This window comes from Corvus brachyrhynchos, unplaced genomic scaffold, assembly GCF_000691975.1.
Source record: "Corvus brachyrhynchos isolate BGI_N302 unplaced genomic scaffold, ASM69197v1 scaffold133, whole genome shotgun sequence".
Taxonomy (NCBI): Eukaryota; Metazoa; Chordata; class Aves; order Passeriformes; family Corvidae; genus Corvus; species Corvus brachyrhynchos.
In genome coordinates, this window is record NW_008237249.1 from 443264 (window position 1) to 459581 (window position 16318).

Here is a 16318-nt window from a genome sequence, read left to right on the forward strand (position 1 = left end):
GCTGTGGCTCTGCTGGGCAGTGACACATCTGCTACCCCACTTCTCCTTTCCCTCCACATTACCCTCCGGGTTACTACACGTGATCCTTTCTCTTCATACCCTCAAAAGGGGCAATTCTTGCGCCACAGCCATAAACAATGCATTTATCATACACGATCATCCTTACCACGGGCAGTAGTACCTTTCTTACAGCAGCACTCTGAGCTGCTGGAGTGGCTGTGCTGGTTTGCTAAAGCACAGACATTTCAAAGGAAAAGTGGATATAAAAAAATACCCTTGCAACTGTGCATCCATTAGGAAACCAGCCTGTAAGATATTCCCACGTTGCTGCATTAGGTTCCTGACCTAACTAACATCTGACTCACATCACTAGATGAAAGGTACCTTTACAAATGGCAAAGAATGAACCACTTATTCCCTATCAGTCAAAAAATACAGTAAGACGCTTCCTCAGACCATTCTGCTGTGAAATAAAACCCATTCGTTTGACATGAAAATTAGTGTATTGTACTTGAACAGCGGGGCAGGCCCGTGAGTGACCAGCTACTGCAGCCCAGCTGGGCAGCGGTGCTCTGGTACCATAAGAAGCCCAGTTATCTTCAGCTGGGTGGTGGCCTTCTGAATCATCATTTATTGGCAAATAAATTGACGATCCGAATTCCTTCAACTCTGGGTGGGCAAAACAATTCTGAATGAGCACGATGAAGGGCACTTGGTGCCGTATAAGCCAAGTGAAGAGCCCAAGCTCCTCTTTGGGGCACACAAGGGCGAGCTCATACCCAGTCTGGGGCCCGCAGTACCTGTGAGGTTGGCCGGCTCCTGTGAGGGGCTGAGCTGGAGCCAGCGCGGCGCCGCGGGGTCCGCGCCCATTCCCGTGGCCGCCCCGGCCTCGGGGTCATCCTCGGCCGCCTCAGCAGAGCACCCCGGAAACGCGGCTCGGCCGTCTGCAACAAAATCACAACGCTGATTTCGGCCGCCGCACTTGAGGGAAACACTCACTTTTCTCTCTCTCTCCGTAATACCCGTGTGGTTGCTGCAAGTCTGCTTTCAGATCTAACTCCGCTGTACTGCTGCTCCTCCACACTAGCACCTGCAGAGAAAAAATTCACCTCAGCACATACGGCTTCTAGAACTGTGCCACATTCCAGCCAGCAAATTTCACGCCCATGCAGTCACGAGAAATTAGCTACAACCCGGTCAAGACATTCTCAGGAATATTCAGACTGCCCAAGCGCTCCGCAATGTCTTCAGGAAAACATCAGGCTTTCCCATCTCAGTCTTTACTCTCCTTTCCACAACCTCGCTTCTCAGGCCAACAAGCAGGATTTTTTACCTGTGCTTTTCAAACACAGCTGAAATCATCTGTTAAGGTATAAAAAAATCTTTCAGCCCTTCATATTTCGCAAAGATGATCAGGCTGAGTCATTTGTTGTTCCAACCGTTCACTCAAAAGCTGCCATTAAAAATGTATGAAGTTTGCCTGTGCTAACGTCAACTCACATTAACATCTGCCATGCACGGCTGGTGATAGGAACTGTGCTGAAGAGAAGCATTTTCATCAGTACTTTTACTACATCAAACATTTATTCCAGTGTACTGTAGCTCTGTAATAGACATGAATTATTTATCTTCTAAAAGTTACGAACTTCCTGTTGACGTTTAATATTTTTAAAAAGGACCGAAGTCTTGTGTAGGACTAGAACACAGATACACCTGCAGAGGCAGCTGACGAGATCAGGAGACACACAGACTGATCACACCCAGCAGGACGATAACAACCAGCTCCAGCTCAGTTCCAGATTCCATGCTAGAAATGGGATTAATCACTTTTCACACGTTCACTTCCCGGAGTTTCTAAATGCTAAAAGGCACCTGACCAGAAAGAAAACACTGCTAGAATCTTATCAGTAATGACTTTCAGGTTTGTCTTACTTGCTCGGCTTCATGCTCCTTTGTGTATCCCTTATTTTCCTGAACTGATCTGGAGTCTGAAGCCGAATTTCCAGCCTTTTTACCTAGAAGTTTCAGAAAGGAAACAAGAAGTATAAACACTTGTGGGACCCAAACACACAGCACGTCTCATGTAAATTTCAGTGATGTTTACGCATCTCATGTTTATAGTTAAGGGCAATACAACACTCAAATGGGACACAAGACGTTTTGAAAAACCCTTCAGAAGCGTAACATACTTACAGGAAAGGAACCCAACTCCAACCGCAGCTGGAATGCACAAAACTTAAATGCAAGTCAGGGGGGAAAAAAGTCAAGGAGTTCCATACAAAATGCACACACATTCCAGGTACCATTTTTGGCCTCCCTGCTTTACAAAAGGTCACATCTTGCACTCGTGGTCTCTACATTTCTTAAAAACAACAACTCGCAAGGGTCCAGCAACTTACCAACTATGTAGTGGCTAAGAAAGCGAGACAAAAAACATCTCAGAGGTGAGCTAGAAACCAAAGTAAGTAAGAGCAGCATTTGTGAGGCTGAATGAGTCCCAACACTTTTGCTTCAGAAACACAGTATTGCCGTATTTTATTAAAATTACCTTGAAAAAAATCAGATGGAATCTGATCTGCAATATCTGAAGCGCTGCTACTCCGAGTTAGCTGCTGCTCTTGGTCTGCAAACGAGCCTGCAGTTTCTGTTCCTTCTGAACTTTCCAGCTGTTGAGATTCTTCGACTTCTGTTGATTTAATGACAACATAAAATATTTGCAGGAGCTCATATATACACACGTGTGAACTCCTTGCCTAAGACAGCTCTATGGAAAAGTGACCCTTGCCAATATTTAAAATTCCCAAGGTAAAACTTTCAAGTTCTAATTTAAGTTCTACAAAAATACCCTCAGAAAAACTGTAAAGTTTAGAGAGAGACACAGGAGCAGTGTAAAAGGTCTAGAAAAGGACAGAAGCGGCTTTGGGGGTTGACAGGAAGGAGGGAGGAGGGCCAGTGAACAAAGTGGGTTTTCAGTGCTGGAGACCCCAGCCAGCTCCTGTTCGTTCTGGAAACAGAATGAACAGAGCAGAGGCAGCAAAACTCCCTTAAATGCAGTGTGGGGAGAAGGTGGCTGCGCTCCCTAAGCGCCGCCAGAAAGAGGGGAAGAGAGGAGTAAAGAAAGACACAAACTCAGAGGAAAAAAGAAAGCTCGGAACTACATGTAACTTGGCTTCAGCTTGTGAGGACAAACCCAACCAGACAGCTTTTGGTTTGGCTGTAACTGCAAATGAGAAACAAAAGGAGGGGAGAGAGGCATGAAAATTTCAAAGAGAAAGTAAACCAACATGCTAGGGAAGGAGCAACAGGAACTCTTGAGATTAGGGAGCAACACGGCGCTCGTAGAAATGCATTTCTCTTAGCATTTTGGAAAAAACCCACAAAAAACTAGTAACACCCCAGTGTTTCCATCCAGCAGAGTGCAAGTTTTAATGTTGCTTTGCTGCTCGATAAACACCGCCAGTATTTCAGAAAGTCATCTTGGGAGGCATGCGTGCAAAAAACCAACGTTTCTGGTATTGACTGACTTCAGCTGACTTCCAGTGTCTCACAGAAAGCAATAAAACAGAACATTCAATGCAATTCACCACCTGGAACAAGTTCAGCGTTCCCCCTAAGACAGCTCGAGATGAAAACGCGCCCAAGGTGTTTCACAGAGCAGGAGCTCCTCAAGGGCCATAAAGCGCCACACGCAAAACTCTCCTTCTCTTGCTGCTGCAGGTGACAACTCTGGGTAGGACTCGGGAGCCACAGATCGCTCCCAGAAGCGAAACTCAGGAATTTTTACTTTAGTTACTAGGCAATACAGATCTAACTGTAATTGATGGCAACCTTCAACACCAACACGAACAAAAGTTGCTTTGCTTGCAGCACCGCAAAGGTTCCGAGAAGAACCAACCAGACAGAAAGGGAATGGACAGAGAGCAGTTCAAAAATATAAAGGACATGGATATAAAAGAGGACTTTAAAGTACAGTACCTGACAGTCTGTGAGAGCAAGAGGTGTAAGAGATACCAGGGAAGAGAGAGCTCACAGTGTGAAGCAGAAGAGGTACACTTTTAGTAGCTGGCAAAGCCTCATACAGATGGACACAGTTGCTGATAGACTGGCTTCGCTTAGCTTACAGGAAAAAAATAGAGCAATGATTACGTCAGGCAACATAATGAAATACTGCAGCTCTGAGAGTCACAACACAACAAAACCCAATGTTCTGGGATAAAGCTTTACAACAGTAAGCCCAGGAGTTTCTCCCCAAGACACAAGTTAATATGGTGTTCACACTGAAAGGGAGATAATCAGGGATTTCTGATCCACAGCAAGCGTGGAAGTGCCTTTAATCTGAACACACAGAAACAAGAAAAGCCCTGGATCAACACTTCCAGGTTCTCCCTACTGCTCTGGCAGGGTGTCAAGGAGGAAAATGTTTTGCAGCAGTTGAGAGAACCCTCCACCGGAGCACTAACAGGGACTTGCTGGATTCAGAAACGAAGCTCGGATTGAACTGACTCCACTGCCAAAGTGCTCTGTGACGCAGGCTGGGGGCTCGGCTACGGAGCCTGCAGCCACAAACCACACCGAGTGTCCTCCCTCCTTCCAGCTCTCCTGGTGAGGAACCAGGCAGGGAGCTGTGCAGCCCAGCGGCTCCTGCTCGAAGGAGGGGATTTCCAGGGGAGTCTGCCCCAGTGAATTGGCACGTGGAAACACGCTGCCATGGCACAGAGAGAGGCCAGGTTCAGACTGCTGAAATGCTTGAACAAACCAGGATCTGTTCCATGTCTGGGCTCTCTGTCATTGCCCCTCAGCATTCCTCACCCCAGCCTCCCTTCTAATGCATTCCTCTCTCCAGAAGCAAACGTGAGAGAAAAATTTCATCATGCCAAGAAAAAGAGAGCAAACAAAGTGACTATAAAAGGATAAAATTATTTACTAAACGCCTGGTTTATCCTGTGCTCCCAGGAAATAGTTGTATCAGTATCTGTTATGTGCCTGCCAGCAGCAGATGCTTTCTTAGGAACCAATAAAAATAGCAACGTACTTCTCTAGAAAAGCCCCTAATGTGCACAGGTTTAACTCGCAATTCGGTGTCCTGTAGCTAAAAGCTTACGTATAGACTTTCCCAAAGGACCTTGACTCTGTGATTCACACCGGCCAAGACATTCCAAACACGGACATGCAACCTCTCTGATGGGGCAGTTAATAATTAAGTTGCTTTTGGCAGCAGCCATCCCTCAAAGGCAGATTTAAAGCCCGCGTGTGACTGCGTGTTTGGGTACCAGAGCACTTAGCTGTGGTCTAACCTGTGGCTCTCTGACGGACGATATTTCTTGCTTTCTCCACTCCTGGGGCCCCAGAGGTTGTGGCACTTCTGAATCTCATCGGCTCCACAACTTCAGGATGACTTTTCCAGCTTAATGAAAAAGATCTTCCTACTACAGCTGTCTTCTGAGGCTCCAGAACACCACCTGGAGATGAAGAACACAAAATTTTCCGGCACTGGACGCTTCGGCACGTATTTTTGCTGAAGTACGAATGGACTCGGACATGACAAATATTAATACTTTAAACCACACAGATTAACCTCTACTATTAATGAAAACCAACTGGTGCTTCACCACACACATCGATTTCAATGTAAGAGCAGCTAAAATACTGTAAATTAGAAACCTTACCAAAAACACACGCAAAGGAATTTTCAGAGTTGCCTGTGTCAGCCTACAGCACAGGAACCACGTCTCACTTCTGCTTCCCAGAAAGCACTGACTGTAGGTGCTGACCCCAGCCTGCCAAACAGCCTGACCCCAATCCACCTCTCCTCCCCAGTGAAGGATGACAATACACAAACCCAAAGTGCTTCACATTTGATTAAACAGGTTCTAAGAGCAGATTAAGCAGTGTTTAACGTTACATTAATTTTTAAGCTTAAGCTTGGATATTTAACTGCCTCAATACAAAAAGCACTGAAGCACAAAGACTAACCTTTGCCTCTCTGCTTTTTTTCCTTCTGCTCACTGAGCTTGTCCAGGGGCAGGTTTGTCATCTCCACGCCGTACACGGTCCTGGCCAGGACTGCTGTCAGGGAGTCCATGATGTTGGCCCACTCGTTGATGAGCTCCTCCCAGTCCGTCAGGGCGGACAGGACACTGAGCAGCTCATCCCACAGCTCCCGAGAGATGTACACGCTCAGGTTTGCTCTGATCCAAGCCACAATGAGGGTCTGAGGGAAGAGACACCAGTGGCAGCTCGGGCAGGTCTGACAAGATGAGTTCAGCATGCCAAGCCCAGCCCACGCACCGACGGAGCCTGCTCCGACCCGCACATCAGCACGGGCTCTTGGTGAGGCACAGCTGATGTGCAGCGCTATTATCCTTCAAAAAACACTCCCAGGAATAGAAGTGGCCAAAGTTACTGAAGGAAATCTAGAAATATTTCAGGCTGTCTAAATGTTAACAGGCTGTACAGCAACAGCGCAATGAATGAAGAGCTGTCCCACACCCACAGAACAGCAGCAGGGACCGAGCTCTGGGGCGGTGCTACATGCCCAGTTACGCTGTCCAGGCTGGAAGTACAGCAGGAAGCATAAATGTCTCTCTCCCTCAGCATGACTCAGTTCTGATTTGCCACCTGGACTTTTAGGAAAACAGTTACTTGAATCTTACACTTTAGAGACACTCACTGAAAATATCCCACAGAGGCCATGCCTGCCTGTGCTACCAGGCTTTGTAACGGAGCCCTGAAGAGCGGGGCAAACCCAGCTCCCCCTCCGCTAGGAACAGTTTACAAAACAATTACTAGCAAAACAGGAAAAACCCCTCCTCCACAGTAACACAAGCAGGTTTCACAGTACTCGACTGAAACTGCGGGCACTTGTGCCAGAACAGACCAAGCAGCCCCACTCACTCACTCGGAACAGCAGCCCTGCCATGCTCTGAGCAAATGTGTCCTTTGGCTGGTTCTCTTTTGGCTTCTGCATCACAGCTTCTGTTATTCTGAGGAGTACCTGCAGCATCTGTTCCCTGATCCAAAACAAAACGTGTTCTGTTAGTGCACCGCTCATTGTCCTCTAGCAAGCCTTATTTATTGAGAACGAGGTCAGACTTCAGACTTTACAGATCACGTGCAAAACACCTTAGGTGGCTGCGGACTGCAAAAACTGTTTCTCTTAAATGATGCCCTACTAATCTTACCACGTCCTTCTGTTCATTGACAGCTCCATTATCATGCGCCTGAAGATGCTGAGAACAGCTTTGCAAGCATCCACTTGCTCCTTCAGCAGCACAGGGACCTCAGTGCACGGCTCCAGCAGGAAAACATTCGCCGAGTTTGTCAGGAATACCTTCGACAGAGGCATTGACAGTCCATTTGCACAGTGTTAGGAACGAAAACAGGCCGAGACTCACAACAAAACCCTCATGCTCCTGTAGTTAAACCTTTCCCTGTCCTTAGGGCAAGTGTCTGGTTTTACCCATCACTTTATTTTCCCGTGTTATTCCAGCAAGCAGCCAGGTGGCATCGCAGACCCACCAAGGCTCAGTACGGGGTCTGTGGGTGTCTCTTCTGCTTGGGCAGGAAAGAGGACATTCCTACAGCCACTCATTTCCTGCCATCATATACTTAAACAGCCACCAGTATTTACAATAAATGAAGCTTGGCAAAACTAAATGCATGGTTTCTGATTAATTCCTAGTACCTGCAGTAGGAAAAGAAATTAACCTTCCCACGTTAAAATATGGATATCTGGCTTTAAGATGCGGTCACGTGGTTTGACATGCATGTTTTAGAGTGATACACGAAGTCCAAGTTGCGCCTTACAAAACCAATCAAGCCCTGGTAGTTCTTTTCCTCCACCTGGGAGATTGTAACAGAATTTGCAGCATAAGTTCCATGACCAGGTAGGTCACAGCGTGTCCCCTCGCTCCCCCCCAGCACACCTGCAGCGCAGCCTGGGCACCAGCTTTCACATCCCTGTCCTCGTCTTCCAGCACGCAGCCCCTGCTGACGGCGCTGGTGAAGGAGTAGGTCCTGCCCCAGCTGGAGGAGCGCTTGTGCCCGGAGGCCTCCGAGGAAAGCTGCCAAACACAGCCCGGTTAGTGACAGGGCAGAAAGGAACGCACCCAGACTGAGACAAAACCATCCCTGAGGCCAGCAGCAAAAATGAGGGAATTATCGCCGCATACGTTCACTCCCGAAGGGAATTCCTGTCTATTGCTTCTTAATTTCCAAACGTGGAATTTAAAGGCCCACTGAAGTTTTAGGAAGTACGTGACTTAAAATGTCTTACACCACTTTTTGTAGTAACTGCTTGTAGTAACACTTGAATTTAAGTCTGGCAAAACTATAAATTCTCTAGGAAATAAAGTAAAAAACCTTGTAATTCTCACTGTTTTACAAATCAAACATCTTCCTCAGTACTAGAAAACTTCCCTTTAAACAGCATCAAGAGTGTCAAAGAACCCTTGCTGATGGTTCAAAACAGGGTATTAAAAGATGATGTGCGGTGTATCTACACTTTCATTTCCTAGAGTAAGGAAAGTGTCCAGTTCCAAATGTTTCATCCAGTATGCACGAATTAATACATACTGCCAAATTTTTAAGCACCACCAAAATGAAACAGTTCTCCGTGCCTTAGGCCGGCAGACAGTCAATTTCAGCACCACAGAACCTGTCAGAGTTTCTTCCCTGAAGCTCCTGCTGTCGTATTTTGCAGGCAGAGAATAACCACAACTGATGTTTCCCAAACCAGCTGCAAACCTTCCCCGTTTAAGTCCTGCCGGATGCTCAATAACTATTTCAGTTGTGAGCCCTTAAATAAAAGCATTTCTTAACCTTTATTGCCCACACACTTTTTAATTGTTACTCCTCTACACAGTGAGGTGGAAAGCCCCATATTGCAGTGGACAGAGCAAAGTAAGGAACAGGGATACCATACATGTTTACCGTCTGTTTGCACTGAGGAGTCTTCCAAGGGAGCAACAGCGTCCTGGCTGTCCTCCTTTTTGTCTGGCTCCTCCATGAACACGGGTTTCTCCTGCAGTATCCACTTCTGATACACTTTAACCACCTTCCGTGTTGCGGATATATCAGAAGGCGGCAACAAAAAAGCCTAAAATGGAAAGTTTTCAGAGATTTCACTCTACCTAGGACACGCGGTGCATACACACACACCCACCACCCACACCGCCACCTGAAGCAGCAAGCTTCAGTTCCACAACAATTCCATTATCTGATCGCTAAACTAGAGCCAGGAAGGAGCCCAAGCTAAAAGCTGGCCCGGTTACCAGACCCCCACGGTGTCTCTCACAACCACCCATCCCCGTCGGAAATAAAAACCCTGGCGGCAAGCAGCCCCGGGCACGGACCTGCCGGAACACCTCGTTGACGAAGTTGACGTATCCCCGCGTAGAGAGGAGGATCCTCTGCACCATCTCGAAGACGCTGCGGTGCTGCTCCTCGATGCTGCAGAGGCTGGAGTTGCTGAGGCGCCTGTCGGACAGGGTGCTGCTGTTGGAGTGGCTCCGGTCCTGCTCGCCCGCGGGCGCCGCGCCGCCCTCCAGCTCGGTGCTCTTCTCCTGGCTCACGCCGACCGTCTGCACGGCACAGCATAGACCCCGTAACGCAGCACCCAGACCCCGTAACGCAGCACCCAGACCCCGTAACGCAGCACCCATCACGCCTCGGGGGCTCTGACACGCCGCGCGGGGTACCCCGCCTGGCACAGCAGTGCGGCCCCAGCAGCCAGGCACGGCAAATTGCAGCCTACTGCTCGACCCAAGAAGGAATCTGCCTTTACGCTTCCTTACAGCACACAACTGCCAGGATTGTTCACTCCACACTAAGAGTGTGGAGGAAGGCACAGACACAGTGGAGACAAATTTTTTGGGGAAAAGATGGATCGTAGAACATTATTGTGCCCTACAACTTTTTGCCAGGTTTTGCTCTGGCACTGCATGTATTCTGCAAGCTCTCAAACTGTGCTGCTTCTCTGCTGAGCTGAGCCCACAGCTGACACTCACCTATGGTTCAAGACAGAATGTAAGCTGACATTGACTCTAAATTCTTAACGGGAAGCTGGAGAGTGTCTCAAAAGCATCAATTTATAAAATTCATTGTGAGGCATCTAATTCTAGAGAAGTCTCAACCAGGAGCTTATAAACAAAATATTCCTCTAATATCTCATTGTAAACAGCTGCTGCAACCGAGAGGAAAACAAAGCAGCCTTTGATGTTGCTGGGAAATGGTCCATGGAACCACCCAGTATGACAGCTCACAGAGTAAATCCCAAGAGTCTAAATATAATACTGCTGAAGCTGGTAATGCAACAAGTTATATGGGGGGGGCAGAAAAAAAACTTCTAGTGAATTACTGAAATGTTTTCCTTGGATATTTCCTCCTCCTTCAATGAAAAAGAAAAGCAAATAAGCAGCTATGTAATTTATTCACTATGGGGTAGCATTTCCTTATGCTTCAGCTGTCAGCACAGTGAGATCACTTGCAAGGTCAGCACGTATGCAAGGAGAGAGGTAAACTTTAAAGCCCACCTGAATAATTTTAGGCAGCACTTCTTCTCCGTTTTTTGTATTCTGAACAGCAGTTAAATACTTCTTCTCGAGGAAGAAGGTAACGAGCCACTTGATAAAAACAACTCGAGCTGCCATGTAGGGGATTTTTGTGCAGTAGACACTTTCGTTGTTCCGTGTTGCAGTGACGTACACCGGCCTCGGCCTGATATCGGGGATGTCTGGTGGGACAAAAAGGAAGGGAGAAACAAAGTGGAATCTTAGCAACTGCTTCCCAACTCGGGCTAAATGCACCAAGCACATCACCCAAGAAGTAACAGATGCAGTGACTGACTGCTTTTACTGTATTAATGCTTGTATTCTATCCTAACTTTATCTCTCTTCAGGAGAGCATAACAGCACAGACCTTCCCTGAGGCTATCACTTGTATCGCTCAAAACAAAGGAAAGCAAAAGAGAAGGGCTGCAAAAGGAAGGGCAAAAGCTGAAGCAGAGAACCACTCCTGCTACAGCGTAAGGTAATTTTACATGGAACTGGGGAGGAAAAAATCCCCCATCCCACAGACCTGCAGCAGCACACCAGCAGGCAACAGAGATGCTGCCAAGAGCGGGCTCTGGCTTTTTCTACTTCAAAGGCAAGACCCACCACTTACCAAGCACAGGTTTGTAGAGGTTGGTTAGCTTTGTAAAAGATGGGAACAAGTGAGGAAGATAGTATTTTCTGAACAAGGTAAAGAGGAACTTAAACCCAGTGTCTTGGTTCTCCTTGTTCTTCCACTCCAAGCTTGCAGCCTTTGTCAGGAGTTTAAGAGAAACAAACAAAAAGCTTCAAGTTAACGTGTTACACTGACAATTGTTTCACCCTGAACACAAAAACCGAGAAACCTCACTTCAGCAAGAGGTGGAAAACCAGCACAGCAACAAAAACCACCTTTGCAAACCGCAGTAAGAACGTAAGGAATAAAGCAGCGCCCCAAAGACAGCGAGCTCAGTGGAAACCAGCGGGTTTGCGCTCTTCCAATCGGGGAAGGACAGGAACTGTCATACTCTGCTTTCGGTAAATTGGCTTCCTACGTTTTGACAAAGTTACTCTGAGCTATACTTTTATCATAAATATCTTCCTCATCACACTAAACACAAACAAACAAACACTGGAACCACTGTGCAATGGGATTTACAGTGCAAGCAGGTCTGTTTAGATCCCGAACACGTAAAAAGAGTATAAAAAGAAGAGTGAAATCCTATTTTTAACTGAAGCGTTGGGAGACTCTGATATGTAAAACAAAGGGTGCTGTGGAGGAAGCTGATAATTTCATACAGCCACTTTTAAAAATAAAGCGTTTATTCAAGATGACAAAACCCCTTCCAAACACTATTTTGGTCTTGCCTTTTCATACTGAAAAGTGTATCTCAAAGCATTTAATTATGATTTATCTTTTTTTAATACCAAGCTCTTTAATGTTCATTGTCTGCACAGCTTCCACTTTATTTCAAATGTTGCTTAATTTGTACTTTTTAAATATATACATTATCTTAATTTATTTCCTGCACAGATTCATCTGATCTACTTCTAATTAAATTTTATGTACATGTTACTTGCATCCTTTTAAAAGCATCTCAGAAGCCATCTCTCTATCTCCTCCTCCAGTGGTCCTTTACATTTCTTTTCATCTAGGTGTGTGCCCAAAGAGAACAAATTGAAGCTTCACCCCACACCAATTTTCTAAATGCAATCACGAGTACATAAAATATTCAGTCACTCTGCAAGTTTGGATAACGTTCATTAATTCTTATCACAGAAGTGGGACAAACTTCTTATTTTCACCAAAAATGGCATGAGGAAATAACCTTTGGGATGATTTTCCATTTAAAAACAAGAGTAAAAGAAGTGCTGGGGAAGGGTAAGCCCAGCTCCACACAGACTAAGTGTAGGCTTAATTTCCCGCCCCAAATACGAGCGGTTACAAACACACGTCCTCCTCACCTGAATTACCATGTATTTTAACAGGAGCTGAAGAAAATAGCAGGTTTGGTCTTCAGCAATTTTCTCTCCAGAGACAGCTGGCAAAAGCGGCGTTATTTCTTCTGGAAAAATCTTGGCTAAAACCAAATATTTTAATCATAGCACACATGAAAGCAGTGAGATAAGAAGATATTTTATATAAAGGACTGATTTGGAAACACCCATTAGTGCACTACCAAGCTGCTCGGATGCCCAAAGTCCTAGCACATCCCATGGAGGACTGCACCAGATCCCTGGGGGCTTGGAAGGGCTGGCACCGGCAGGGGAACCAACGAGGTGGAAACCTCCACCCCTGCTTAGCTGGCAGCAAAATGCTCCTATACTGCTGCATCCGAATCAAAACCACCCGAGCGCCAAACAGCAAACCCCGGCCGCTCAGAGGGACAGCATCGAGCGGCTCCGGAGCCGGACACGCCGCAGACGGCTCGGGACGCCAGGACAGCCACCTCCCCCCCGGAGAGCCCCGGGAGCCGCTCACCGTCGGGCGCGGCCGGAGGGCTGACCAGGCTCTCCAGGGTGCAGGGCCCGCGCGACGACGGCAGCGGGGGAAAGCCGGGCACCAGGCAGGCGAACATCAGGATCTGCTCCTCGGCGCAGTTGGTCTGCAGGGCTTGGAGCCACAGCAGGAACAGGCGGATGCCTTCGCATCTGAGCTGCAAGGGCGTGGATTTGGGGGAAAAGGCAGCAAAACAGCTCTGTAAGTGCCGTAATGCGGACAAATAGTTCACAGCAGGCAGGGCGAGTGCTTTCATCCCAGCTAGGTGCTGCAAAGTCTTGCCATCATACCAAGGGTACTCACATTATTAATATAATCCTAGCTTTAATGCCAGAGAGAGCTGAAAAAACTAGATATTAAGCATTATCTACTTATACCTTCGTCAGGTAACTTTACAAAGGTCACTAGAGCAGAAAAATGACTGAAAACAAATACCCAAATAATCGAGGATGGCATTAATAAAACTTCTGGTTGGAAGGTGAGTAAGAAAAAATTACAAAGTCTAACAATCTGAAAAACACAGACACTGGAAAGGTGCAAAGTAATATACTTCATAAAGTGAAACGGAATATGAAAACACCAATGCAATACCTTGAGAGAATTTCCAGTGTGCAGAAGCTTCTTCAGAATCGACCCTGGATCAGGAAAATTAAGTAGACACTCTCAGACACTTCCCACAACAATGTTTTCAAAAACATTCCATGAAAGGCTACTTTAATGCCATTTACTCTGGGGTTTAACACAGCTATGGGGGGAAAGCCCCAACTGAATCTAGTTACGATCACCACTGCCCAAGATTAGCCATGATGCATCTTTCCAGTGGGGTACTGTGGGTTTCGTCAGAGGACCACACCTCAAATTATTTTCGTTAGTAGCAAGATCTGCGAATGACGTACATTCCTCCTCAAGATCTCACCATTTCACAGGATTGAATGGGAATTACTAACACATACAGGAAACACGTATGAACACCTATGAACATTAAGCAAAAGGAAATCGCAAGGCAGAGCTGTAAATAAATGCTCTGCCGAATTCTGTACGTCCTTTTTTGGACACAGATAAAAAATTATCCCACCACAATGACCACTCAATAGCAGCATAAAGAATATGTCAGCTACAAAGCAACTGACTGGAACCAATTTGGCCTGGACTAGTTCAGCTGAACTGCTGTGAAGTGGCCAGGCAGATGCCTCCTCTTACTTATGTCAGTGCTGAGTGGAAATGTGACAACAGCCCTTCCCTTGACCTTTAGCTTCCGCTCATTGTTCTTCTGCAACAGCAATTCCTTGTTCTGATGACAAACATGGCAGCCAGTCAGACGGTGCTGCAAACCAACCCCAACCACAACAAAAAAGTCCTACTTGAAAGGAAGAGAACCCCCCCCAAAATTTTAATAAGCAACATAAAAACCCATTGGTACCACATTGGTGGCATTTGGAAGCAGAATTTTAAAAGCAGTGATGAATCCAAGGCATCTGATTCTGAGGAAATTATGGAGCTAAACCACTCCATTGGATTTCAAGGTGCTCTGGCCATCCAAGACGGCTCTCTGCCAGACTCCTCTCCTATTCCTTCCCTCCTTCCAGAAGCTCCAATACCATCGGAGCTTGGGGAAAGAACAGTCAGTCTTGGTCTGAGGAGGCCACCCATGGCTACCTTGTGTCTGTCATGGCCAAGGCCATATTCTAACGGGACGCTGGGAAAATCCTCCATTTCACGAGAATCTGGGAAAGACAGCTGGGGCCACGCTGGCACAAATACCACACATTCATAATTCCACTCTCAAAGGCAGATCGCCCATTAAGAGAACAACCAATCCCAAAAAAGTTACTAGAAAGTTTGTATTTTTTTGTATTAAACCGTTTCTTCTTACCTACTAGTAGAAAGTTTATATTTTTTTGTATTAAACCGTTTCTTCTTACCTATGCTGCGAAAATGCCATCGATAAAAAATCCTCTCGGGTAGTAGCTGCAATATTTTCTGCAGGAAACAAAACCAGTCAAATTTTCCGTCATGAAACCGGCTCATCGGAGGATGCAGAGAAACGAATACACAGGACACAAATAAAAGGGGAACACGTGCACAGGGGACAAAACAGAAAAGCAAATACCTATCCTGGCAAGGACTCGTGTCCACTACTTTCCTCTGGCTGCGGAGAAGGACGCTCGGAGCGCTCCTGAACGCGCACCACGAGGCAGATCTGAAGCCCTTTCCTTTCCCCCGGCCTGCTGCGGAAGGGCTCACACGCGTCCGAGCAGCCGCCTGGGGCTGGCACTCTCTGCAGCGCCCGCCACGACTCCCGCTGCGGCTCAGGTCAGTGTTTCCCCCAGCTGCCAGGCTCCACTCCCCGGCTGAGGCACAGGGAACAGCGGGGCAGCTCCTGCTCCTCAGAGCTCCTCTACCTGTGCTTGCAGCGGCTCGCTGCGCCCGCGCCAAATTACGCGCAGCCAGACTAATTGAATCCCCAGCACGGGCAGTTCATAAAGCACTCAGCCAATAATCCCCGGGCTTTGCAGGCATTGAAATAAGGAATTAGGAAGACATGTTTAAACAGGAAACCAGTTTTAAACATTTACTTTTGGAAATCAAGTGAAATTAAACAGTGTCATAAATGACTGATGGTCAGAGCTCCTCCTTGCAACTATCAAACAAAATCACTGGCACGAATTCCTGGGCAGCAAAGCGCCGTTAAGTTCTCAGCAACACCACATGCAGGATGCAAATGGATGATAAGTCACTTAAGCAACAGTTTGGGGGTGTTCTGCACACAAAACAAACAGCATCACAGCCCAGAAAGTAACTGGCACTGAGGGCCACCCCTGGGAGCCAGGCGACACGAGCCAGCACTGCTGCCAGAGCATGTGCTCGGGACGTGGAGCAGGACAGACCTCTTGTTTCCGACAATAAAGGGCTTCAGAGATTATATACAACACTCAAAATAGTCTTTTTGGAAATGGAACATTCCTTTCTCCATGGCAGAAGATGGAAGTCATGACAAGTTCATGGACAGAGGGAGCTGGACCTCAGGTCACAGACAGGCTGGTCCTCCTGCGCACCTTCACCATAGCAAGTGCTCCCACACAGTATTTAGCATTTCTAAAAGGCTAACCAGAATAAAAACGTAAAGCAGGCATGCCCCTTTTCCATGTTCCTCCTATTTTTTTCAGCGTCACTCCCCCAGCTCACTGCGACAGCAGGACCCCAGGAACGGAGGGTCCAGAGGTCGAGCTCCCGGTCCGTGGGCAGGAAGAATGCTTGGGATGAGGGATCTGACTGGCTAGAAGCGAGG

General features: G+C 47.0%; 1 protein-coding gene across 1 annotated transcript in view; it reads right to left on the reverse strand.

Annotated features, from left to right (window-relative positions):
- RALGAPA2 (Ral GTPase activating protein catalytic alpha subunit 2) overlaps positions 1–16318 on the reverse strand; it is a 93231-nt gene that overhangs the window by 65406 nt on the left and 11507 nt on the right. Inside the window, exons 4-20 of the mRNA XM_017730418.1 lie at positions 14952–15009; positions 13621–13664; positions 13012–13186; positions 12495–12610; positions 11164–11302; positions 10533–10732; positions 9354–9581; positions 8924–9097; positions 7926–8063; positions 7182–7330; positions 6899–7010; positions 5974–6211; positions 5295–5459; positions 3976–4116; positions 2549–2686; positions 1933–2015; positions 1000–1090 (exon numbers count right to left, since the gene is read on the reverse strand). Of these exons, the coding sequence (XP_017585907.1) occupies positions 1000–1090; positions 1933–2015; positions 2549–2686; positions 3976–4116; positions 5295–5459; positions 5974–6211; positions 6899–7010; positions 7182–7330; positions 7926–8063; positions 8924–9097; positions 9354–9581; positions 10533–10732; positions 11164–11302; positions 12495–12610; positions 13012–13186; positions 13621–13664; positions 14952–15009 (2389 nt within the window). The remainder of the gene's footprint in view (positions 1–999; positions 1091–1932; positions 2016–2548; positions 2687–3975; positions 4117–5294; positions 5460–5973; positions 6212–6898; positions 7011–7181; positions 7331–7925; positions 8064–8923; positions 9098–9353; positions 9582–10532; positions 10733–11163; positions 11303–12494; positions 12611–13011; positions 13187–13620; positions 13665–14951; positions 15010–16318) is intronic.